This window comes from Chlorocebus sabaeus, chromosome 15 (genome assembly GCF_047675955.1).
Source record: "Chlorocebus sabaeus isolate Y175 chromosome 15, mChlSab1.0.hap1, whole genome shotgun sequence".
NCBI lineage: Eukaryota > Metazoa > Chordata > Mammalia > Primates > Cercopithecidae > Chlorocebus > Chlorocebus sabaeus.
Window position 1 is genome coordinate 81,964,779 of NC_132918.1, and position 26,838 is coordinate 81,991,616.

General features: G+C 43.3%; 1 protein-coding gene across 2 annotated transcripts; it reads left to right on the forward strand.

Annotated features, from left to right (window-relative positions):
- Window positions 1–11,052: 11,052 nt before the first annotated feature.
- ADIPOQ (adiponectin, C1Q and collagen domain containing) lies at window positions 11,053–23,823 on the forward strand. Of its 2 annotated transcripts, XM_008009485.3 has the most exons (3): window positions 11,053–11,132; window positions 21,935–22,156; window positions 23,076–23,823. In XM_008009485.3, the coding sequence occupies exons 2-3, from the start codon at window positions 21,943–21,945 to the stop codon at window positions 23,594–23,596; spliced, it is 735 nt and encodes a 244-aa protein (XP_008007676.3). In that variant the 5' UTR covers window positions 11,053–11,132; window positions 21,935–21,942; the 3' UTR covers window positions 23,597–23,823. The 2 variants fall into 2 exon arrangements, with proteins under 2 accessions (XP_008007676.3, XP_037858981.2); XM_038003053.2 differs by lacking the exon at window positions 11,053–11,132 and having other exon boundaries at window positions 21,348–22,156.
- The last annotated feature ends 3,015 nt before the right edge of the window (window positions 23,824–26,838 follow it).

Genomic DNA, 26,838 nt, shown 5'->3' on the forward strand with positions numbered 1-26,838 from the left:
GTTCTGAATACAAGCTAAACACTAGCTGTGCATTATGCAATATTTAAAGGAAATAGAAATCATCCAAATCAGCATTTCCAGAGTGTTTTTCAGACCAAGCAAGAGAATACAAGAGATCAGCAGTTTTCTCCCTCAAATTGTTCTATAGGAAAAAAAAATCACCCAGGCTCAAAGAAATTCTACAGGAAGGAAGTCTGCATACTTATGATAACCACATCATTTCCCAAACTCTTTGAACCCAGAAATCACGGTGGAATGCCACATGGCATGTATGTTAGTAAGGTGCCACACCAGAGACTCAGCCATATAATGACTTAAATAATAAGTTTACTTCTATCTCCTGTCACAGTCCAGGGCAGATAGGAAGCTGCTTGCTCCACACAGTTATTCAGGATTTGCAAACTTCTTCCATCTGGGTTTTCCATCATGTCCTAGAACAATGTCTTTATCTGTATGGTCAAAACTGAGTTACAGGCATATCTGTGTTCACAGGTAGGGGAAAGAGACTGAGGATTACATGTGCAGTATTTTAAGACTCAACCTGGAAGTGGCACACATCACCTTCTCTCACATTCCATTAGTGAAAACTTAGTCATGTGACCACTCCTCACTTCAAGGAGGGGTGGGAATTATCAAGGAGGGGTAGGAATTATGGTCCCTAATGGGGAGGTATTTCTACATGATTTCTGACAGCTACAAGTCTGTTAATGTGTATCATGGTTGCCCCAGCAGCCCACAACAGAGCAGGGGCTAGAAGCCAGGTCTTCCAACTCCTAGTTCAGAGTTTCCATTACCACACTAGTATTTCTGTACGGTAAGTCCTCAATGTTATCAGCAGGTTCTTGGAAACTGCAATTTTAAGTGAAATCATGTATAATGAAATCAATTTTGAAATTTCTCATCAGTGTTGTAACTAAGTAACATTATTTGAGGACCTGCTTACAAAGTTTTGCTTGAAGTCCAAGTTTCCAAGAATCTATTGATGACATTAAGTGAGGACTGACTGACTGTGTTCAGCCGACATATATGGAGTCCTCCTGTGTGCCAAGCTCTATGTCAGTATGAGAGTGGAAAGTCTTACAAAACAGAACCCCCTAATTACATACTTACTCTAGTATCAAGCTTTGTTAATGGATAAACGTTCAGATAGTTTCGTAAAGCTATCCCAAATTATCTGATAGCTTTGCATGATGCTCCTTTCATTTGCCAAGAACATACATATTCTTGGTGAGGGATTTACACATATAATGAACAGAGTAGAGAATCCTGAAAGAGATCCCAATGCATTTGAAAAATGGGTGTATAAAAAGGTCATTTAAAAAATATAACCAAAAAGCTAAATATGCATTAAAAAGGAGGGTGTTGGGTCCACTAACTAACTAATCAAATAATGCTAGATTTCCCTTCAATTCCCTCTTGAACAAGGAATTGCTTATGCAAGACTCCAAAGCTGAGAAGCAGATTGTCTTTCAGTTGTCATGCAGCCTGGAAAGCCCCCCACTTATGTACCAATAGATTGTGAAGCAATCAAAGACTACTATATACACTTTAAAGGCAACCAGAAAGACTCCCTCATTCCAAGTATCTTTTACCCTATTGGAACTAGAATATCTCACCCTAAAAGAACACTCACCAAAGATTGGCTTAAGTCTTCCTCCTTGTAGTCTGTAAAACTTACTCTTCTAGACTGGGCACAGTGGCTCATGCCTGTAATCCCAGCACTTTGGGAGGCCAAGGCAGGCGGGTCACCTGAGGTCAGGAGTGTGAGACCAGCCTGGCAAACATGGTGAAACCCCGTCTCTACTAAAAATACAAAAGTTAGCTGGGAGTGGTTGTGGGCGCCTGTAGTCCCAGCTACTCGGGAGGCTGAGGCAGGAGAATCGCTTCAACCTGGGAGGCGGAGCTTGTAGTAAACTGAGATCATGCCACTGCACTCCAGCCTGGGCAACAGAGTGAGATTCCATCTCAAAACAAACAAACAAACAAACAATAAAACAAAAAAAACTTACTCTTCTTTCAAATCCCTTCCAACCTCTGCTGTGATGGTAGCTGACTACCTTGTAACAGTAAGTTTTGAATAAACAGCCTTTGATTAATTCTATTTTTTCTGTCAAAGAAAATAATTAAACTTTGGTCAAGTAAGATAATTAAAAGAAAAAGAAATCATGGACATTCTAGAAGAAAACTTTCGTTTGAGCTTTAGTGCTGAAAAAGAAAACATATTTTAAAAAGTAACCTTGATTGCACAGCAAAAGAAACTATCAACAGAGTAAGCAGACAACCTACAGAATGGAAGACAACATGCACAAACTATGTATCTGACTAAGGTCTAATATTCAGAATCTATAAGGAACTTAAATCAACAAGCAAAAAAACAAATAACCCCATTTATGTCCTTTGCTTACTTTTTGGACAATTCTCAAAAGAAGACATCCAAGTGACAAACGATCATATGAAAAAATGCTTATCATCACTAATCATCAGAGACAAGCAAGTCAAAACCACAATGAAATATCATCACACACCATTCAAAATGGCTATTACTAAACATAACAGATGTTGGCAGTGCTGCAGAGAAAAGGGATTGCTTATGCACTGGGGGAATGTATAAGCAATATACATTCCCCCATACAATGTAATATAATATTACATTGGGGGGAATGTAAATTCATTTAGCTACTGTGGAAAGCAGGAGATTTCTCAAAGAACTAAAAGTATCATTCAAACCAACAATCCCATTACTAGATATACATCCAAAGGAAAATAAATTGTTCTACCAAAAAGACACATGCACCTGTAGGTTCATCACAGCACTATTCACAATAGCAAATACATGGAATCAACCGAGGTGTTAATCAACAGAGGAGTGGATAAAGAAAATGTGGTACATATACACCATGGAAGAGTACGCAGTCAGAAGAAAGAATGAAATCATGGCCTTTGCAGCAACATGGATGCAGCTAGGACCATTATCCTAAGTAAACTAACGCAGAAACAGAAAAGCAAATACCACATGTTCTCACTTATAAGTGGGAACCAAGTGAGTACACATGGACATAAAATGGGAACAATAGACACTGGGGACTACAAGAGAAGGGAGGGGGGCAAGGACTGAAAAACTACCTGTTGGGTGCTATGCTCAGTACTTGAGTGAAGGGTTCAATCGTATCCAAACTTCAGCATCATGCAATACACCCTTGTAACAAACCTGCACATGTACCATGCCCCAAACTTTTTTTTTTTTTTTTTTTTGAGACGGAGTCTCTCTCTGTCACCCAGGCTGGAGTGCAGTGGCCGGGTCTCAGCTCACTGCAAGCTCCGCCTCCCGGGTTCCCGCCATTCTCCTGCCTCAGCCTCCCGAGTAGCTGGGACTACAGGCACCCGCCACATCGCCTGGCTAGATTTTTGTATTTTTTAGTAGAGACGGGGTTTCACCGGGTTAGCCAGGATGGTCTCGATCTCCTGACCTCGTGATCCTCCCGCCTCGGCCTCCCAGAGTGCTGGGATTACAGGCTTGAGCCACCGCGCCCGGCCATGCCCCAAATCTAAAATAAAAATTGGAAAAAAAAAAACAACAAAAAAAAACCCTTGGAATGGGAGGAGTCTTTTCAGACAAAACATGAGATCCAGAAGACAAAAGTAAAATGTTAATAAGTTAGACTGCATAGCAAGCCAAAAATTTTATATGAAACATTTTTTAAAGTGAAAAGATAGAAAAATTTTCAAAACATATAACAAAGAATTAATTTCCTTGGTATACAATGATCTTTTAAAAATTAATAAGAATAATTCAATGAGAGGTTGAAATGGGTACAAATACAGAGTTAGGTAGAAGAATAAGACCTAGTGTTTTGTAGATCAGTAGGGTGACCGTAGTTCAAGATCATCTATTGTACCTGTCAAAATAGCTAGAAGAGAACAATTCAAATGTTCCTAGCATTAAAAAAGATAAATATTGCAGGTGATGAATATCCTAATTACTTTTTTTTTTTTCTCCAGACAGAGTCTCATTCTGTCGCCCAGGCTAAAGTGCAGTGGCGTAATCTTGGCTCACTGCAACCTCCGCCTCCTGGGTTCCAGTGAGTCTCCTGTCTCACCCTCCCGAGTACCTGGGATTACAGGTGCCCACCTCCATGCCGGTATTTTTAGCAGGAATGGGGTTTCACCATGTTGGTCAGACTGGTCTGGAACTCCTGATCTCAGGTGATCCACCCACCTCGGCCTCCCAAAGTGCTGGGATGACAAGCATTAGCCACCGTACCCGACCTCTTTAGATCTTTACACATTATAGGAATGTGACAAATTATTACATGTATCCCAAAAATATGTACATTGTGTTAATAAAAAGATTTTCAAAATTAATAAGAATAATTCAATAAGGCAAATGGACAAGGATAGAAACACACAATTCCAGGAAAAAATACAAATAATCAATAAATATATGATGCATTTAATCACATATAATAGAAGAAATACAAATAAAAATGAGGCACTTTTAACACAATCTATTAGAATACCAGATATTTAAGTTTGACAGAATTGGGTATTGGTGAGGATATAGAGAAATGGGTACTCTCATCCTACACTGGGAGAAATATAAATCAAGAGTGGATTCTTGAGATTCAGTTTATAATAAGTATCAATTTAAGATGTGCATATCTCTTTATCCTGCAATGCCACTTCTAGAAATTTATCCTAAATATTTACTTACAAATGAGCAAAGACATATATGTACAGGGATGTTCAGATTTTTATGTACAGATTTTTGTATGGACGTAGTTTTTTTGTTTTTTGTTTTTTTTAGATGGAGTTTCACTCTCTCGCCCAGGCTAGAGTGCAGTGGCGTGATCTTGGCTCACTGCAACCTCTGCCTCCCGGGTTCAAGCAATTCTCCTGCCTCAGACTCAAGTGGCTGGGATTACAGGCATGCACCACCACACCCGGGTCGTTTTTATATTTTTAGTAGAGACAGAGTTTCACCATGTTGGCCAGGCTGGTCTCGAACTCCTGGCCTCAGGTGATTTGCCCGTCTCTGCCTCCCAAAGTGCTGGGATTATAGGCATGTGCCACCAAGCCCGGCCATATGGATATAAGTTTTAGTTCTTTGGGATAAATGCCCAGGAGTGTTACTGCTATTTAATCTTCAAATAAACTGCCAAACTGTTTTTCAGAGTGGCTGCATTATTTTCCATTCCCATCGGCAAAGTATGAGTAATCTATTTTTATGCATTCTTTCCCAAATTTAGTATTTTCACCTTTTTTTTTTTTTTTTTTGAGGCAAAGTCTCGTTCAGTTGCACAGGCTGGAAGTGGCACTATCTCGGCTCACTGTAACCCCTGACTCCCAGGCTCAAGCAATCCTCACATCTCAGCGTCCTGAGTAGCCGGGACTACAAGTGAGTGCTACCACCCGTGGCTAATTTTTTTTGTATTCTTAATAGAGGTGGAGTTCCGCCATGTTGCCCAGGCTGGTCTCAAACTCTTGACCTCAACCGATCCACCTGCCTCTGCCTCCCAAAGTGCTGGGGTTACAGGCGTGCACCACTGTGCCTGGCCATTCTCACTATTTTTAGTTCAAAAAAAGTTTGTGTTCTCTATTCTCCACATCTTTTTGTTCTTTTTAATCATCTAAAGTCCCTAGTTTGTATTAGGATTAACTTAGTGTTTTACATTCTCTCTCTCTCTCTTTTTCTTTTAAATGAGACGGACTTTCTCTCTTTTTTGCCCAGGCCAAGTGCAATGGCGTGATCTTGGCTCACCAAAATCTTCGCCTCCTGGGTTCAAGTGATTCTCCTGCCTCAGCCTCCCAAGTAGCTGGGATTACAGGCGCATGCCACCACACCCAGCTAATTTTGTATTTTTAATAGAGATAGGGTTTCACCATTTTGGCCAGGCTGGTCTCCAACTCCTGACCTCAAGTGATCTGCCTGCCTCAGCCTCCCAAAGTGCTGTGATTACAGGCATGAGCCACCGTGCCTGGCCTAGTGTTGTACATTCTATGGGTTTTGACAATTGTATGTATCCACACGTATCTACCATTATAGTATTCCTATTTTTAATTTTAGCCATTCTAGTAGGCACGTAGTGATATCTCATGGTGATTTTAATTTGCGCTTCCATAATGGTTAATAATGCTAAACATCTTTGCATGTGCTTGTTTGTCATTTGTGTTTCCTACTTGGTGAAATAATTGTTCATGTCCTTTGTCCATTTTCTAATTGAATTTTTTTTACCATTTAGTTTTGAGATTTCTTTGTACAATCTAGATCCAGATCTCTTGACTCAAATATGGTTTGCAAATACTTTCCTCTAATTCATAGATTGCCTTTTCCTCCTCTTAACAGGATGTTTCACAGAGCAAAAGTTTTAGTTTTGTTGAAATCTCACCTCTCATTTTTTTCTTTAGTGGATCGTGCTTTTTTGTCATATGTAAGAACTCTTCACTGGCTCTAGATCCTTGTACTGGTTTCCTAAGGTTGCCATAGCAAATCATCACGAATTTAGTGACAAAAAACCAGAAATTTATTTTCACCTCCTACTCTGGGCAGACTAGACATTAATTATTTTAATGTATGTTATTCCTATCACATTTTTTTGAATATAATAATTATAGTTATTCTTAAGCTTCCCTCTTTTTTCTATTAGCTTTGTTTCCTTGGGTGTCACTTCTTTTTTTTTTTGACATTGTGACCTATCCCAGATCATGTTGATTAGTACTTAGCTGTCCATTCACCTCTCCATAATCCCTTTTGTATTCCCGGAGCTTGATGCCTGAAATGACACATCCTATATTCCTTTGTCAGATGGGTACCAGTTAGCTTGTTCTCATGGGAGACAACCATGAAAAGACTGAAGTGGGGAAGAAGAGAGGAGCTCTTGTGTTTCAGTGGGTGCCCTTGGCAGCGGTGGTGACAGTGGCTCCTGTTCAGTGGCAATGGTGGAGCAGCTAGCGAGACACGCAGTAAACACAGGCTCATAGGCTGTGGCCCAGGGATAGTCACCGATTCCTGGTCTTTAAGCAATACCATCTCCCTTCACTTCTCTAGCCTTTCTAAAATTATTGTAACAAATCCCTTGCCTAGTACAATTTTTTAGTATCGGGAGTGGTCCAAGGACACAGGCTTTAAAAAGTATGGATGCAGGGGTGCCTGCCTGCATTGACTGGGCTTGAATCATGATGGCCTTCTGGCCGGTGGCAGGAGGTGACAGTCCAAAGCATGCAGTAGTAAACCAGATACTTAAATTATCATCTGAGGTACTTTGGAGGAAGTACAGCTGTAGCTATGTCTTCAGAAGAGATAAAGAAATATTCTCCTGGCCAGGAGTGGTGGCTCACACCTGTAATCCCAGCACTTTGAGGGACCGAGGCGGGCAGATCACCTGAGGTCGGGAGTTCGAGACCAGCCTGACCAACATAGAGAAACCCCGTCTCTACTAAAAATACAAAATTAGCCAGGCGTGGTGGCACATGCCCATAATCCCAGCTACTCGGGAGGCTGTGGCAGAAGAATTGCTTGAACCAGAGAGGCAGAGGTTGTGGTGAGCCGAGATCATGCCATTGTACTCCAGCCTGGGCAACAAGAGTGAAACTCCATCTCAAAAAAAAAAAAAAAGAAAAAAAAAAGAAAAAAAAATTCTCGTTTCTTGCCATTTCTAGGGGTTTGGGGATTGTGTACATTGCTGCTGGACATGCTCACTCTACCATCTTGCTCCAATCTTTATTTTTCAAAATACAGTGCTTATGCTTGGTTACTTCAGTTAAGATTATTTCTGGCAGGGCGTGGTGGCTCACACCTGTAATCCCAGCACTTTGGGAAACCGAGGCGGGTGGATCACAAGGTCTGGAGATCGAGACCATCCTGGCTAACACGGTGAAACTCCATCTCTACTGAAAATACAAAAAATTAGCTGGGAGTGGTGGTGGGCGCCTGTAGTCCTAGCTATTCAGGAAGCTGAGGCAGGAGAATGGCATGAACCAGGGAGGTGAAGGTTGCAGTGAGCCGAGATCTCACCACTGTACTTCAGCCTGGGGGACAGAGTGAAACTCCGTCTCAGGAAAAAAAAAAGAAAAAAAAGAGATTATTTTTAAAAATCATAATTAGGCAAAAATATATGGCAATACTTAACCATACTTAAGATAAACTAAGCAATTTTGCCTGTTTCAGTATCCCAACTCACGTGCTAACAGGGGCTTGACCTGTAGCTACAGTACCTTGGAGGAAATGATTGCATTTATTTGGTTATTTTGGTCTAGGTAGTAATAGTTCTGTCCTGGGAAAAAGAGTAGCCTCAAGGCATTTCTGATTGAACGTTTTTCAATTACAGTCTTTAAACCAGTATGCCACAGAACAGCTTCTTTCCACATGACGGCCTTTGTGGTGGATGGCAGATTTCCCTGAGGCCTCACAAAATGCTAGGCTTTCACAATGTCGCTGACCGATAGCCAGGCCCAGCACAGTCTTCATGGGATTGTGGGGCTAAAGTTATTCCACCTTGTGCAATAGCTAAAGCTTTCTCTAACCAGCTCCTTTCTTATAAGGTTAGAATAAATTTTTTTTTTTTTTTTGAGATGGATTCTTGCTCTGTCGCCCAGATTGGAGTGCGCGATCTCCAGCTCCCCACAACTTCCGCCTCCCGGGTTCAAATGATTCTAATGCCTCAGCCCCCCGAGTAGCTGGGATTACGAGTGCCTGCCACCATACCCGGCTAATTTTTTTTTTTGTATTTTTAGTGGAGACGGGGTTTCACCATGTTGGTCAGGCTGGTCTCAAACTCCTGACCTCAAGTGATCCGCCCGCCTCAGCCTCCCAAAATGCTGGGATTACAGGCATGAGCTACTGTGCCCAGCCAAAGAAAATACTTTTTATGCCAGCCCTGAAACTACCCTGAAGCACATACATCAACCTTGAGGCCTCACGGTCCATCAGGAGGGGTGAAGGCCATGAGGAATTAGAAAGCATAGGGATTTTGTAGTTAGACAGATCTGGTTCAAATCCTAGACTTGTGCCTTGAACAAATTACTTACCCTCATTGAACTCTAGATTCCTTATTTGTAAAATGAAAGACAATAATAGTTATCTCCAAAGGAAAGTTGAATATGATCATTCATTTATTCATTAATTCAACATTTATTATTGCCTACTTTGTGCCAGGTTCTGTTCTAGGAACTAAGGGATACAACTATGAATAGGCAAAATCTCTGCTCTCCTGAAGTTTACTTTTTTTTTTTTTTTGAGACAGAATTTCACTCTTGTCACCCAGGCTGGAGCGCAATGGTGCACTTGGCTCACTGCAACCTCTACCTTCTGGGTTCAAGTGATTCTCCTGTCTCAGCCTCCCAAGTAGCTGGGACTAGAGGCATGTGCCACCACGCCTGGCTATTTTTGCATTTTTAGTAGAGATGGAGTTTCACCATGTTGGCCAGTCTGGTCTCAAACTCTTGACTTCAGGTGATCTGCCTGTCTTGGCCTCCCAAAGTCCTGGGATTACAGGCATGAGCCACTGCACCTGACCTGAAGTTTATGTTCTAATAAGTAGCAACAGACAGTAACATAAACCAAAAATAAATAGGAAAACACCATAACAAAATAAAGCAGTGATATAATTGAGAATTGCTTCTATTTCTCTTTGTTGTCTTCTTGGTTCAGTCTCCCTGCTAAACTATATGGAACCTCATTTTCATGGGCCACTTATCTAAGCCAGGGGACCTTGGAAAGTCTCTCGTGTCTCTAACCTCAATGGCCTAATGTGACTTCTCTTGAAATATTTGGACATTAGCAGGAAGCCAAGGCTTTAGATCAGATCTTTGCTTTACTTTAATGGTGGACTTGACTTTACTGGTTGATTTTTAGGCTCTCTGTGGACTGTGGAGATGACATTTGGGGGACAGACAGACACTTGCCCTGCCTCTGTCTGAGAAAATTCTGTTTTGGATGTCTTGTTGAAGTTGTTGCTGACATCCTAAGCCCTTGCTGGGATCATAATTTAATTCATCAGAACGTGTGGCTTGCAAGAACCGGCTCAGATCCTGCCCTTCAAAAACAAAACATGAGTGTGCCAAGGAAGTCTGAGGTGTTGAATGTTGCCACTTCAAGCCTAAACTTTCTAGGAACACCTAAGTGGGAGGCAGCTTCCAGTTCTCTAGGCTGCTTCTAGGCCAGAGCTGGGTTCCACAAGAGGCAGAATAGGCATATCTATGCTTAAGGAACTGGCAAAACAGGCTCTCTCTCTCTTTGTCTCTCTCTGTCTCTCTCTCTCTCTCTCTCACACACACACACACACACACACACACATTCCAAGGTAGCTGTCAAAATCTTATCCTGAATTTCGGAACCAAAAAATCTTGAAAGACGGCATTCCAATATCACATTTTATGTAAGTTTTCTATTATATTAGATTCAAATTGCGATTTGAGGCCACAAGCTTTTAGAATTCAGGGCCTTTTTAACGTGCCAAGCCCCACACCACTCCAGGAACTTCCCCACAGCCCAGTTCTCAGAATTCATACGCAAGGTCTTTCCTAAATCGAGGGTCCAGGCCAGAGAGTGGAGGATGTGCTCTATTTCTTACCCGATTGCAGACCCTTTGAGAGTGCTCCCTTCTGAAGCACTCACTGTCTGAACTTGCGCAGTCTCACACTTAATTGCGCACAATGGGCAGGACTGCGATGTGGTCATTGGTGTCCTGACTTATTTTAGGGCAAATCTATGGGCGGGGGAGGCTTCCTGGACCACTGAGCAATTCATTTACATTAGGATGTTTCTCTGTCAGTTGCAGGAAAAAAAATCTTGTTTTCGTGCTGTGGTTTTGACCTTTGCCTCATCTTCTGTTGCTGTTGTAGGAGGCAAAATGAGGGTCAAGGCCTGGAGACACAAGTGTTTTGACTGAAGCTCCACTTGGCTTCCCAAGCCCAAGCTGGGTTGCACCAGGTTCCCTAGGGTGGAGGCTGTGGGCAGCTGCCAGGGACATGTGCCTGCCCACCGGCCTCTGGCCCTCACTAAGCTGGCCAATGGGAAAGGACAATTGTGAGGTGGGGACTGCCTGCCCCCATGAGTACCAGGCTGTTGAGGCTGGGCCATCTCCTCCTCACTTCCATTCTGACTGCAGTCTGTGGTTCTGATTCCATACCAGAGGGTAAGAGCAATTCTGTGAAGTTCCAGGCTGGGTGAAGGGTGCGTGCATAGCCTCTCTCTGGGATTACCCAGGCTTTCCTGTCCATAGCAGTGTGGGAGTGGATATAGGTGGATACTCTGGTCAGAGCAGCACTGGTGGAGGCAGATATGCACTGGGCTTCTTCCTCAATTCTCCCACAACCCCAAGAGAGAAAGGGTTGTTTCAGGCATTCCTTCTAAGATGCCTGGAACCATTCTGAATTTTTCCCATTTCTCTCTGTGGCAGGATACCTATTGAGGAAAAGTTAGGGTCAGTGAGGTGGGAGGGTTTGTCCACAGATGAAGTCCAATTTGATTAAGAGGGATAAGGGAATACATTGCCTCTTAGCTTGATCAGGTAGGGCAAAGGAAGAAGCATATGTGAACGCAGCTTGAGAAAAGTCAAGCTGAGTGCTGACTTCAGACTGGAATTTGGAATCCAGCTCTGCTACTTTATTCTATTCAGCAAATATTTACTGAGCAGATCCTATGGTCCAGACAGTGGGTTGGGTTCATGAGATACAATGATGAGTGTGACATGGTGGTTGTCTATAGATTTGGGGATATCTGTAGGTATGGGGATATCTTACAAGGTAATCAAGAGGTTCTAATGAGGCCAAGCATGGTGGCTTACACCTGTAATCCCAGCACTTTGGGAGTCCGAGGCAGGCAGATCACCTGAGGTCAGTAGTTCCAGACTAGCCTGACCAACGTGGTGAAACCCCACCTCCACTAAAAATACAAAAATAGCCGGGTGTGGTGGCAGGTGCCTGTAATCCCAGCTACTCGGGAGGCTGAGGCAGGAGAATTGCCTGAACCTGGGAGGCGGAGGTCACAGTGAGGTGAGATCCTGCCACTGCATTCAAGCCTGGGTGACAGAGCGAGACTTTGTGTCAGAAAGAAAGAAAGAAAGAAAGAAAGAAAGAAAGAAAGAAAGAAAGAAAGAAAGAAAGAAAGAAAGAGAGAGAGAGAGAGAGAGAGAGAGGAAGGAAGGAAGGAAGGAAGGAAGGAAGGAAGGAAGGAAGGAAGGAAGGAAGGAAGGAAGATTCTAATGAGATAAAATGAGAAGAGCCTGGCATATAGTTGGAACTTATGACAAATTATAATTAAAAAAACATTTTGTGACAGAAGAAACTGGATCTACCTGGTTTTTGTGCAGCCTAATCCCGGTCACCCCAGGGAGTGCTGTTTCTGAGGCGTCCTGGTGGTTTTGAGCTGTAGATGCTGAAGGTCAGAGTGGGAGGGATTTTACAGGTTAGGTCAGCCTCTCTTGTATTAGAGGACGTGGATCCCCGGTCTGGAGAGGTTCTGGTTTTTAGATCAAGCCTCGCAAAGGGTGGCACCACCTCACTCCTAGAGACTCCGCTAGAAGGAAAGCCAGCTCTGCCTAATTCAGTTGGGGAGACAGGGGTCCCTTTATGCTAGCAGAATATGTCGGAAGGAGCATGATGGTGTCAGCTTGGTTCAGGAGGGCCAGTGGTACACAGGGACTCCTGCAGCTTCCCTAGCAGTCCCTGCTGCCACTCTTCCTTAAGTCTTGAGGAGTTTTTTTGGCATAATCTAGGCTCACTGCAACTTCTACCTCCCGGGTTCAAGCAATTCTCCTGCCTCAGTCTCCCAAGTAGCTGAGACTACAGGCATGTGCCACCACGCCCAGCTAATTTTTGCATTTTTAGTAGCGACGGGGTTTCACCATGTTGGCCAGGATGGTCTCGATCTCTTGACCTCATGTTCCACCTGCCTTGGCCTCCCAAAGTGCTGGTATTACAGGCGTGAGCCACTGTGCCCAGCTGAGGAGTCTTAAGCCGAGATCACAGCATTGCACTCCAGCTTGGGTAAAAAGAGCAAAATTACATCTCAAAAAAAAAAAAAAAAAAAAGTAGATACAAGACTGGCTCCTTTTTTTTTTTTTTTTTTTTTTTGGGACAGGGTCTCACTCTGTCTCCCAGGCTGGAGTACAGTGGTGCAATCACAGCTCACTGCAGCCTCGATTTCCTGGGCTCAAGTGACCCTCCCATCTTAGCCTCCTGAGTAGCTGGGACTACAGGTGTGTGCCACCATGCCTGCCTAATTTTTAAAAATTTTTTGTAGAGACAGGGTCTCACTATGTTGGCTGGGCTGGCCTCAAACTCCTAGGCTCAGCAGTCTTCCCATCTCAGCCTCCCAAAGGGCTGGGATTATATCCTTGCTCTTTTTAAGGTGGCTGTAGGGACAAACTTTCCACCTACTCCTTGTCAAGACAGTGGACCGGTGGTCCCAGACATACGGTTGAAGTCAAGAGGTGATGTCTTTTGGAGAGTAGATGCTTTCAATCAGGAATTTCCATCAGAAACTCCATCATGTGGAGAGAGACTTATCCTAAAAATGTGGTGGTGGGGGATGCTCTGTTTTATTGGTTCCTTGAGAGTATGTGTGTGTGTGTGTGCACGCACGTGCGTGCTCATGTGGATGGGTGTGTATGTGTGTGGGGGCGGTGCATATGTGTGTGAATGTGTGGATGTGGTGTGTGGGTGTGCACGTGCGTAGGTGGAGGTGTGTGTTTGGGTGTGGGTATGTGTGTGTGTTGGGCATGGAGATATTGACAGCTCTTCTAGGGCTGAGTGAAGGCTTTCGGGCAAAACTCCTGGGAGCTAGGCAAAGCTGAGTTGATTCCTGGTTATGCCATTTATTATTGGTTACACCGTGCAAAACTGCCAATATTCTACATTTTGACTTTTATTTATTTATTTATTTGTTTGTTTTTTTGAGACAGAGTTTCACTCTTGTCGCCTAGGCTGGAGTGCAGTGGTGCGATCTCGGCTCACTGCAACCTCTGCCTCATGGGTTCAAGTGATTCTCCTGCCTCAGCCTCCCAAGTAGCTGGAATTACAGGCGCCCGCCACCATGCCCGACTAATTTTTGTGTTTTTAGTAGGGACGGGTTTTCACCATGTTGGCCAGGCTGGTCTGAAACTCCTGACCTCAGGTGATCCTCCCACCTTGGCCTCCCAAAGTGCTGGGATTACAGGCATGAGTCACTGTGCCCAGCCTAGTTTGATTTTTAAAAATTGGAGTTTGATATAATTCAATCCAGTGGTTGAATTAGCTAGCATCTTTCTCTCTCCAAGTCTCTGGTTCTCCTACATGTTAGAGTCAAAAGCAGGGCTATGGGAAGATTAAGTAAAATCAATTTCGAAAATGCCTTATGAAAATTACACTCCAAGGAACTCGCGCCAGCGTCAGTGTTTTCATGTTCCTCATCTCACATGATCACATTTAGTGGATTAGGAAGCTGAGTCTGAGAAGCTCCATGTAACGCTTTCAGAGGCCCTGTGCTGTGATGGAAAGCTCACTGGTTTGGAAGTCAGAACAGAGTCTCTCAGGGATCGCGTTTCCTTAATCTGTCAGTTTCCTCATCTCTAAAGTTGGGGTCATTTCCTTCCTTCATGGAGTTATTGTAAAGATGAAAATAAATAATGTGTAAAATCTAGCATGGGAACTGGCTTCTATAAGGTTCTAATAAGTGCATTCCTACTCCTTCCCCTCAGCCTTCCCATTTGTAAAAGCAAGGCAGGAGGGAAGTGATTTTGGGGGCCCCTTTTGACTCTGACATTTGAGGATTTTGTATGCTTTGTTTTGAGACAGAGTCTTGCTCTGTCACCCAGGCTGGAGTGCAGCTCACCTCAAATTCCGCCTCCCAGGCTCAAGCGATTCTTATGTCTCAACCTCCTGGGTACCTGGGATTACAGGCAGGCGCCACCACCCCCAGCTATTGTGTGTGTGTATGTGTGTGTGTGTGTGTGTGTGTATGTGTGTGTTTTCAGTAGAGACGGGGTTTTGTCATATTGGCCAGACTGGTCTTGAACTCCTGACTTCATGTGACCCACCCATCTCAGCCTCCCAAAGTGCTGAGATTACAGGTGTGCGCTACTGTGCCTGGCCAATTTTGTGTGCTTTAATGCCCTTTTCTGCTGGAAGAATTGGCACCAGGTTTGGTGACCTCTTTCCCCCATACAGCTCTGCCTCCTGCCAGTCCCAGAGGGGACCCTGTCCCTGCATTTCGCAGGATTCTGCTGTTGCAACTGAAATTCCAGTAGGTCAAAGTGAAATTTCTCATACATTTTAACACGAAGATAAATGATCACAGTATGGCCGTTGAGGATCCCGAGAACATCATGGTCATCCCCTTGTATAATTTTAACGACAGATGAATTCATGCCTGTGTGAGGTTTGCCAGGAAAGCCAGTGCAGGAGAAAACCAGTATAGCCATTTGGACTTCAGATCTCACCTCTGCCCTCTTTTACTTGATATCTTTGGGCAGAAATTACTGAACCTGTTTGGTCCTCGGATTTCTTCTGTGGGAACTGTGTCCTACCTCCGGGAGTTGTGTGGTCACATTGAGGTTAAAGGGGTGATGGCTGTGTAGCAGTGGTCCATACATATTTGTTTGCTTTCTTTCTCTTCACTTATGTGTGGAGCACTTTATGAGTTTATAAAATACTTCTTCATACTTTCTATCAGTTGGTTCTCACAATGCTATTGTGAAATAGGTTAAATGAGGATTACTGTCCCACATTTATAGGCAAAGAGCATGAAGTTGGGGAGGTTGGATGAAGGCTGGAAATTCACCCAGAGAGTTAGGTGAAGCCTAGACTAGAAGCCAGGTCACTTGCTTCATAATCTGCAAGTTATTTTTTTCTTTTTCTTTTCTTTTTTTTAATTGAGATAGAGTTTTGCTTTTGTTGCACAGGCTAGAGTACAATGGTGCGATCTCAGATCACTGCAACTGCTGCCTCCCAGGTTCAAGCAATTCTCCTGCCTCAGCCTCCCGAGTAGCTGGGATTATAGGCATGCATGGCTAATTTTGTGTTTTTAGTAGAGACAGGGTATCACCATGTTGGTCAGGCTGGTCTCGAACTCCGGACCTCAGGTGATCCTCCCTCCTTGGCCTCCCAAAGTGCTGAGATTACAGTGGAAGTCTTTTTATGCTACTTTTTTCTTGTATCCCTCACCCCATAGGGTGGAATATTGAAAGGCAGGATGTGTGACCACAATACTTTTCTCCTCCTGGACTATGTCTAAGAGTCTGCTATTGGGTTCTGAAGACCAGAGTTTAATTTCCTGTCTCTCAAAATAGTTGTGAGAATTGAATGAGATACCAAGTGAGGAAAGGGTTTTATAAACAGCATTTTCAAAAATTTTAAAAGTTCGCAAAATTTTTAGTTTTAATACAGATAAAATAGATCCCTTTATTTTACAAAAAGTAACAAAATTTGTTATTTAACAACTATGTTATTTATTAATTTTGCCTTTTTGTATGCTGCCAGGAAAGAAATATTAAGAAATCTTAAATTGATTATGGTGAATCAGAGGATCCGCCTGGATTTTTTATTGCTCTAACTGTACAGCTAATCATACAACCTCAAATTTTTTTTTAATGACATTTCAAGGGTGCACTTAGCTGTGTAACTCCTTCGTTGCCAAAAGCTTTGTCACCAAAAACAATTAAGCAGATTCCTGAGTTACTAAAGGACACATAACAGAGTTGAGACTTAGAAATTTTGGTGCCATGCTAAGTCCACAGGGACACAACAAATAGCATTTTACAAAGGCAAAGAATTGTGACACTTGAGATTTAACTTCTTGATCCATGTAAAAGTTTTCTATATAGGCATAATTGAGCTTTAGATCATAGTACTCAATATTACTTAGTAATAATTCTTTTTCTGATAGAAATAGAGTGTAACAGGCTGGGCACAGTGGCTCACGCCTATAATCCCAGCACTTTGGGAGGCCGAGGCAGGCGGATCACTTGAGGTCAGGAGTTTGAGACCAGCCCGGCCAACATGGTGAAATCCCATCTCTACTAAAAATACAAAAAATTAGCCAGGTGTGGTTGTGGATGCCTGTAATCCCAGCTACTTGAGAGGGTGAGGCAGGAGGCGCTTGAACCCGGGAGGCGGAGGTTGCAGTTAGCTGAGATGGCGCCACTGCACTCCAGCCTGGCCCACAAAGTGAGACTCCGCCTCAGAAAGAGAGAGAGAGAGAGAGAGAGAGAGAGGAAGGAAGGCAGGGAGGGAGGGAGGGAAACAAAGTGTAGCAATGGCAATATCTAAAAAAACAGATATTTTTGTATGTTTGTAATTTTATATATATGACCCCAACTTTAGAGATGAGGAAACTGAGAGATTAAGGAAATGATCACTGAGAGACTCTGTTCTGACTTCTAAATCAGTGAGCTTTCTATCATATCACGGTGCCTCCGAAAGCATTACAGAGAACTTTCTAGTGTCAGCTTCCTAATCCGCTAAACGGGATCATGTGAGGTGAGGAACATGAGAACGCTGACATTGGTGAGGGTTTCTTGGAGTGCAATTTTCATGTGGTATTTTTAAAACTTATTCTACTTAATCTTCCCAAAGCCCTGCTTTTGACTCTAATGTGTAGGAGAACCTGAGACTTGGAGAGGGCAAGATGCTAGCGACAGAGCAAGACTCCGTCTCCAAATAAATAAATAAGTAAAATGAAAAAGAACACAAATAATTCTGAAAGAATTTTTTTTTTTAAATTAGGCATGTTTGCACTGGTCTTCAATTGTTATTAATTGCCGATTTCCCACCCAGAATTAAGTTGGAATGCAACTTTCTTTTTCAATCAGAGTCCGTTCTTAGTCTTGGAAACTTCCGAGGCTCCTGTGCTCATCCTGCTCTTGTATTTCCAGCACCTCTACCCCATGCCACTGTCATGGAACCTAGGCTGATTGCACCTATTAGTGGAGAAATCTGTCCATAGTACTGAAATGTGGGGACAAAGGGTGTTCCCTTAAGGTAGGAGAAAGGGATCTTTATTTTTATCAAAGGGGGAGGAGCCAGAAAACTCCTGAGACCCCTGAGTTTGTCCTCTCTCCAAGGTTTTGGGCTAAGCCCCCATTCACCCTTTATCTCTGGGGCCTTCTTTAGCTGCCTCCACCCGTTCACATATTCTGGATTCTCTCCTCCTATTTCCCAGTGGAAAATGATGGAGCCTCACAGATTCTTCCCATTTCTGGAGAAAAACACGCATGGAGCTCAAAGTTCTTCTCAGTTTTATTGCCAAAGCCATAACAAGAAAAGGCAGAGGTGACAAGCAGTCAGGAAGTTTAAAGATGCGTGAAATCTTTAAAGTCTCAAAACAAGAATTCTCCTAAAATACAAAAGGGGCTTTGCTGGTCTCTCCTTGGCTTCTCATGTAGCTCACCTCTTTTTTCTTATCTTGAGACTAGTCAAACCTAAGCTGTTTCTCATTTTATTTCCAGCAGCTATTGAGAACACTCTCCTGAACTCTTCAAATTCAGTAGAGGGCGACAAATGTACATATAAATGATAGTAGCGGGTCTTAAATAAAGACTCATGACACCTAAAAGGGCAGCACCTGAGTCTGATTGCACCTGTTTCTATTGCTGTTTCTGTCTCTCTTCTCTCTGTCTGCCATTTCATTCTCAATTGTTACTTTACTTATAAGATCACATTAGAACCTGATATTTGATAAATGATGCATCAGATCTATAGTGAAGGAAAAAATGCAATTAAAGTTGTTGTAACAGCTAGTCTTCAAGTGGGGAGAAATCACTTGAGTACCTTAGGTCACAGCTTACATCAAAACAGAAAATCAGAGCTACATTAAAGAGTGAAACTTTAACTATATCAAACAATAGGAAAAAAACGGAAGAAAATTGAATACTTACTAAATCTTAGCATGAATAACAACTGCTTAACACTTAGAGGCAAGGGCCGGGTGTGGTAGCTTATGCCTTTAATCCCAGCATTTTGGGAGCCCAAGGCAGGAGGATCTCCTGAGGTCTGGAATTTGAGAGTAGCCTGGCCAACATGGTGAAACCCCGTCTCTACTAAAACATGCAAAAATTAGCCGAGTGTGGTGGTGCATGCCTGTAATCTCAGCTACTTGGGAGGCTAAGGCATAAGAATCGCGTGAACCCGGGAGGTGGAGGCTGTAGTGAGCCCAGATTGTGCCACTGCACTTCAGCTTGGGTGACAGAGTGAAACCCTCTCTCAAAAAAAAAAAAAAAAAAAGCAAACTAGAGCTGTGAGGTACCATTATTTCTTTTGCTCACTAAACTGACAACACACACATGTTTTTTATAATACCCAAAGCTAATGAGGGTGGTTAAAGTATGCCCTTTTATACACACACTCATGTATAACACATACTGCCATGTGGGGCTATGTTTCAGGAGACTTAAAACTGTACATACCTTTTGGTCCAGTATTTTACTTCTGGGAATCTGTCATAACAGAATCATAATCTTGGGGAAAGCTATATACCTAAGGATATTTCAAATATTATTTAAAAATTGAAGTATAATTTCTTAAAGAATATAAAATAATAATTAAAAATGAAAATATGCTAAAAGTTTGATGAAATATAAATGGTCGAATATATATTGATTATATCCACTTACTAGACTAGCACTCTGAGACATTACAAATAGTGATTATAAAGACTAGAAAATGACAAGGGAAAAATAGAGGAATAAAGTTTTACATAAAGTATGATTTCCACTATGTTTAAAAATTAACAGAGACATTCTTGGGGTTGAGGATTGTTTTCTTTTCTGTCATTTCCAAAGAACTACATAACTATTATTTTTAATGAACTACATATGTAATATATACATATAGTTTATATGTATATACAAAGTTTATCTCATGTATTTGATAAAGATGAAAGATGAGTTGGTTGTGCCACGTGAAGAGGGCAGTATAGCACCCAGGTAATGGAGCATAGGAGTGGGATTCCAGATACCAGGCGAATCACGGTCTTTCTTCCATCCCCCACAGAGGAATAGGTTTGTCTTCAACAAACCTTCAGTTGTCCTGAAGACAAACCTAATTCTGGAGACGTCATATAATTTAGAAGAGACAAGCAAACTGATGAAAAATAGTGAATCTTTAAGGTAAAATAAAGCACATGGACTACACTTTGTTTAGAATCAAATTCTTGGGATTAACCACATTAACCCACAGAGGGTCTTAGTGATGCCTCTAATCCAGGATCCTAGGGCCTGTTTCTCTCTGTGAGATGCTTTCTCCCAACTCCTTGGTGAGAGTGGGAAGACTAAGACCTCAGCAATCAGAGGTGGGGGCCTAAGATCCCCCTAAGATCAGAGGCAGACTCTGAGAGGGGACAAAAGTCCCTATACTTGTATTGGGCCCTTTTCTGGGAGGGGGATATTGAAGAATGATTTTGAGACAGGGAGTCCTTTGACTACCTGTGCCACTTGAGCTGTTTGCTAGGGCTCCAGAATACATATTTCAAATACGTTCCCCACTCCCTCCTTCCTTCCCTCTTCCACTCTTCCTTTTTTCTTCCTTTCTTCTTTTCCTTCCTCCTTCCCTTCCTTTCTTCTTTTCCTTCCTCCTTCCCTTCCTTTCTCTGGCTCTCTCATGATTTATTTTCCTCATTATAAAAGTACTTATTTAGTCCTTACTCTGCTATTAGTGTGTTAGTCTTTGCCCCCTGGTACTTGCTGTTTAATGGAGAAATCGGTGAGCAAAACAGAAATTACAGCAGAGTGCAATAGAGCGCAATAGAGCTAAGCTAGGTGTATAAATCCATTCTCACACTGCTATGAAAAACTACTTGAGACTGTGTAATTTATAAAGAAAAGAGGTTTAATTGACTCACAGTTCCACAAGTGGTACAGTGGGCATGGCTGGGGAGCCCTCAGATAACTTACAATCATGGTGGAAGAGCGAAGGGGAAGCAAGCACATTATATGGCGGCAGGAGAGAGGGTGAGAGAGAGGAGAGAGAGAGAGAGCACATATAGGGGAAGTGCTACACACTTTCAACCAGATCTTGTGAGAATTCACCTACTATCATGAGAACAGCAAGGGGGAAGTCAGCCTCCATGATTCCATCACCTCCCACCAGGCCCCTTCTCCAACACATGTTGACATGATATTTGGGTGGGGACACAGACCCAAACCATATAACCAGGGCACTGGAGAAACACAGAGGTGAAAGAACAAACCAAGGAGTGAGATGGAGAAGAAGGAGGACTTCCTGAAAGAGATGACATCCGAACTGGGTCCTGAATAGAGATTAGACAGGGGAGGAGGGGCAGCTAAAAGTGGCCCAGGCAAACAAAGGGCCAGCGGATATGTTCATGGGATGATGTGTCTCTTGTTGTCTGTTTAACTCAAGGTGAGTCTCTCTCTCTCTTTCTGTGTGTGTGTGTGTGTGTGTGTGTGTGTGCGCGCGCAAATGTAATATACCAAATGGTCAAACCTGTGCCCCAGGAGAGGGGTAGAGGAAGAAAGAATGAGAGAGTAAGAAGGAGGAATAGACACAGAAAATGAAAGAAAAGGGGGGAAAGAAAAAGAAGAAAGGAGCCAGGGGAGAGAAGCTGGTTAGCACTGATTGGAGCAAACTGTGTCATCGTACTTGGGAAACTCAAGGATGGATTCTTGGCAAGTTGACTCTTGGAGCTTTCCCTGTGCTTGTTCCTGTGCTCAGATATGGAAAAATTAGAGGAGTGTCATCTGTGCAATCACTGAATTCATAATTTTGGTGAGGAAAGGAGACTACACACAGGAATAATGTTAAGTATTACAAATTTTGGGGCAGAAAGAGATCAAGGTGGGCTGCAATATTCAGAAAAGTCTTCCTGAAAGAGTTGAATACTGAGAAAGCAGCTCCTTGAAGTGGACTTTGCTGAGGTGGATGGAGTCCTGTGTAGGTATCAACTGGGCGTGCTGTGTGGGGTCTGTCTCTCCATGGCTGACAGTGCACATGTGGATTCCAGGACTCAGGATGTTGTTGCTGGGAGCTGTTCTACTGCTATTAGCTCTGCCCAGTCATGGCCAGGATACCACAACTCAAGGGCCCGGAGTCCTGCTTCCTCTGCCCAAGGGGGCCTGCACAGGTTGGATGGCAGGCATCCCAGGGCATCCAGGCCATAATGGGGTCCCAGGTCGTGATGGCAGAGATGGCACCCCTGGTGAGAAGGGTGAGAAAGGAGATCCAGGTAAGAATGTTTTTGGCCTCTTTCATCACATACCTCCCTAACTGATATAAACTACATGAAGGCATTTGTTATTAACTAAGGCCTAGACACAGGGAGAAAGCAAAGCTTTTTTATGTAAACCATAAGCGACTTGAAGTGGATTTGAGGTTGGTCTTCCAAGGATGAGAATAGGTGGTGCCTCTATAATGAAGACTGACTTTGCTGCATCTGCATGTCCTTTTCCATCCCCTTTCCCATCTTCACCCTCATCCTTATTCCCAATGCATTCATATTCTGATTCCTCTTTCTGTCTAGCTAACTTCTATTCCATCCAGTGGCATTCAACCACATTTACTGCACACCTGCACACCCCCTGAAGGGCACAATCCTGCCTTTGGGGAACTCTTGATCTAGGTAAGATGTCTAATGTGCAAGGCTCTGTTGGTGGTTACTACAAGAAAGTCTACTCTAAAAATGTCAAACTGAATGTGAACGAGTATTCAAAGTATGGAGCATAGAGAAAGTGTACTCACCATGGACCTGGATGAAGAATGAAAGCTTCAAGGAGGAAGCAGAGCTTCGACTAGGCCTTGAATGATGGATAGGCAGAATAGAGGAGGAGAGACATCCTAGATAGAGGGGGTAGAATTGCAAAACCAGGGTTGATGGTGCCAGCACAGAAAGGGCTGGCAGGGTGGAGGGTCTATGATAGAGACCTATAGGAGATAAAGATGGAGTTGAATTTATGGGAGCCTACCTGTCTGTGGGAGATATAGAAGGAGGAGGTAACATCTCTCTCCTTTTGGGCTCTCTTATTGGTTTCTTGCTCTATAAGTCAAGAAGGTTGTGAGTGGGAGCCACAGGGATGGTAATTTAGGCTGTAACCAACCTAGGCAGGAGTTCTATTCTTTGTGGTCACTGAGGTCTTCTCATTCCTTAGGTCTTATTGGTCCTAAGGGAGACACTGGTGAAACTGGAGTAACCGGGGCTGAAGGTCCCCGAGGCTTTCCGGGAATCCAAGGCAGGAAAGGAGAACCTGGAGAAGGTGCCTATGTATACCGCTCAGCATTCAGTGTGGGATTGGAGACCTACGTTACTGTCCCCAACATGCCCATTCGCTTTACCAAGATCTTCTACAATCAGCAAAACCACTATGATGGCTCCACTGGTAAATTCCACTGCAACATTCCTGGGCTGTACTACTTTGCCTACCACATCACAGTCTATATGAAGGATGTGAAGGTCAGCCTCTTCAAGAAGGACAAGGCTATGCTCTTCACCTATGACCAGTACCAGGAAAATAATGTGGACCAGGCCTCCGGCTCTGTGCTCCTGCATCTGGAGGTGGGCGACCAAGTCTGGCTTCAGGTGTATGGGGAAGGAGAGCGTAATGGACTCTATGCTGATAATGACAATGACTCCACCTTCACAGGCTTTCTTCTGTACCATGACACCAACTGATCACCACTAATTCAGAGCCTTGTGCCAGGCCAAACAGCCACAAAGTCAATTAAAGGCTTTCAGTACAGTTAGGAGACTATTATTTAGTTGGAGGCCTTTGAATATTATTCATTCATTCACTCATTCATGTATTCACTCATTCATCAAGTAACTTTAAAAAAATCATATGCTATGTTCCCAGTCCTGGGGAGTTTCAGAAACATGACCAGATAACTGAGTAGAAAGAAGCAGTTGACAATGCTCTTTTGTGCCCACTGTTTCTCCCGATGCACATGTCAATCCTATAAAGCACAGGGAACAAGCTTTCTCCTGTTTTTACAGATTGGGTCCTGAGGCTGAGAGAGTTAAGCGAATGTCTAAGGTCACACAATTATTAAGTGACAGTGCTAGAAATCAAACCCAGAGCTGTGGGCTTTGCTCACTAGACCGTGCCCTTTTATAGAAGCACGTGGTCTCTTTGGAGTGTTGGTAGGTATCTGTTGCCCACCTCACCTGAGACTCATGGAATTTGCCTTTCCCCTTCTATCTCCCACAGACAGGCAGGCTCCCATAAATTCAACTCCATCTTTATCTCCTATAGGTCTCTATCATAGACCCTCCACCCTGCCAGCCCTTTCTGTGCTGGCACCATCAACCCTGGTTTTGCCATTCAAAAGGCAAACCTCCTCCAGCAGAGCTCCCTCAGAGAAAGTGGTTCTATGATGAAGTCCTGTCTTGAAAGGACTACTACTCGGTGGCCCCTGCACTACTCTACTTTTACCTGTTTCCCTTCTCATGCTCTTCCCTCCAACTGGGAAAGCCAACTCCATCTCAATGTGCTGAACTCATCCCTGTTCCTCCAGGCTGCCCGGCCAGGAGCTTCTCTGATGTGATAGCTGCTGTTTGTTTGTTTGTTTGTTTGAGATGGAGTCTCACTCTATCACCCAGTCTGGAGTACAGTGACATGATCTCAGCTCCCTGCAGCCTCCTTCTCCTGGGTCCAAGCAATTCTGGTGCCTCAGCCTCCCGAGTAGCTGAGACTACAGGCTCACACCACCACACCTGGCTAATTTTTGTATTTTTGGTAGAAATGGGGTTTCGCCATGTTGGCCAGGCTGGTCTGGAACTGCCGGCCTAGGTGATCCACCCATCTAGACCTCCCAAATTGCTGGAATTACAGGTGTGAGCCACTGTGCCCACTCAATATCTCACTTTTTTTTTTTTTTGCCCTGCATGAGAGTCCGGGGTGTGAGGAACACCTCCCACCAGGCTAGAGGCAACTGCCCAGGAAGGACTGTGCTCGCTCCACCTCTGAATCCCTTGTAAATGCCTCATGAAGACCAATCTCTTGAATTCCATATCTACCCAGAATTAACTCCATTCCAGTCTCGGCGTGTAACCAGTTTTATCCATAGAAACTTTTTCATTTTAGGAAATCCCTGGTTTTAAGTATCCAATCCTCGTTCAGCTGGACAATATGAATATTTTCCACTGAAGTTAGGGAGGACTGTGATTTTCAGAACACTTAAAGAATTTTCCATCAAGAAGGTAGCTTGAGCCTGAAATGCAAAACCCATGGAGGAATTTTGAAGCCATTCTTCCCTTGAGTACCAACAGGGTCAGGGAAGACTGGGCCTCCTGAATTTATTCTTGTTCTTTAAGAATTACAGGTTGAGGTAGTTGATGCTGGTAAACATTCTCTCAGGAGACAGTAACTCCAGTGATACTTTTCAAAGATTTTAGCAAAAACTGAGTTAATAGCATTCTCTACCAATATATAAAAAAACTTATTTTTTTTTGCTTACAGTTTTAAATTCTGAGTAATAATTCTCTTGTTTATGTGTATTGCTAATCATTAAGGTATTACTTTTTCCACATATAAAGCTTTGTCTTTTAAAATGCTTGCATATTCTTTTCTTTTCTTTTCTTTTCTTTCTCTCTCTCTCTTTCTTTCTTTCTTTCTTTCTTTCTTTCTTTCTTTCTTTCTTTCTTTCTTTCTTTCTTTCTTTCTCTCTCTCTCTCTTTCTTTCTTTCTTTCCCTTCCTTCCCTCCCTCCCCCACTCCCTCCCTCCTTGTCTCTCTCTCCCTTTCTTTCTTTCCTTCCTTCCTTCCTTTTTTTTTTTTTTGGATGGAGTCTCACTCTGTCACCAGGCTGGAGTGCAGTGGCTTGATCTTGGCTCACTGCACCCTCCACCTCCCAGGTTTCAGCGATTCTCCTGCCTCAGCGACTCTCCTGCCTCAGCCTCCCGAGTAGCTGGGACTACTGGCGCACGCCACCACACCTGGCTAATTTTTGTACTTTTAGTAGAGACAGGGTTTCACCATGTTGGCCAGGATGTTCTTGATCTCCTGACCTCGTGATCCGCCCACCTCAGCCTCCCAAAGTGCTGGGATTACAAGCGTGAGCCACTGCGCCCGGCCTCACATATTATTTTCTACAAGTAAAGATACTATCCAGCATTAAACATAAAAACACTTGCTGCACATCACTTTTTGTGTTTTTTTCTTTGAGATGGAGTCTCACTCTGTCGCCCAGACTAGAGTGCGGTGGCGCAGTTTCAGCTCACTGCAACATTTGCCTCCCAGGTTCAAGCTATTTTCCTGCCTCAGCCTCCTGAGTAGCTGGGACCACAGGTGCCTGTCACCACACCCAGCTAATTTTTGTATTTTTAGTAGAGACGGAGTTTCACCATATGGGCCAGGCTGGTCTCGAACTCCTGATCTTATGATCCACCCGCCTCCACTTCTGTTTTTATTTTTTGAGAAAGATAGATATGAACTTTACGGAGGGATGAAGAGGTGAGAGTAAGCCTTGTGTTAGTCAGGACTCTATGTTGTGAATGTCATTCACAACAGAAAACCCTAAATATTATGCAAACTATTGTAAGCAAGAAAAATAATGGAAAAATGGAAACATTTATTCCTTTGCATAATAGAAATTACCAGAGTTGTTCTGTCTTTAGATAAGGTTTGAACCAAAGGGTTCAGAACAATCAAGACCCTTTTTTATATGTCCTTCTGCTCTGCCTTCTGCAGTGTAGGCTTTACCCTCAGGCACTACACAGTATAGTTCTAGGGTTTCCCTCCTGATATCAAAAAGGCTGTGGCCTGCCCAGCTCTCGCATCCCCACGCTACACCATCTGGCTAAATGAACATCGTGTTTTCTGGTGGTGCCCAAAGAAGAGAGAGGAAGCTCTCTTTCCCAGATGCCCCAGCAAGTATAACCTTGCATCTCATTGGCTCTGGCTGAGTTGTGTGCCTG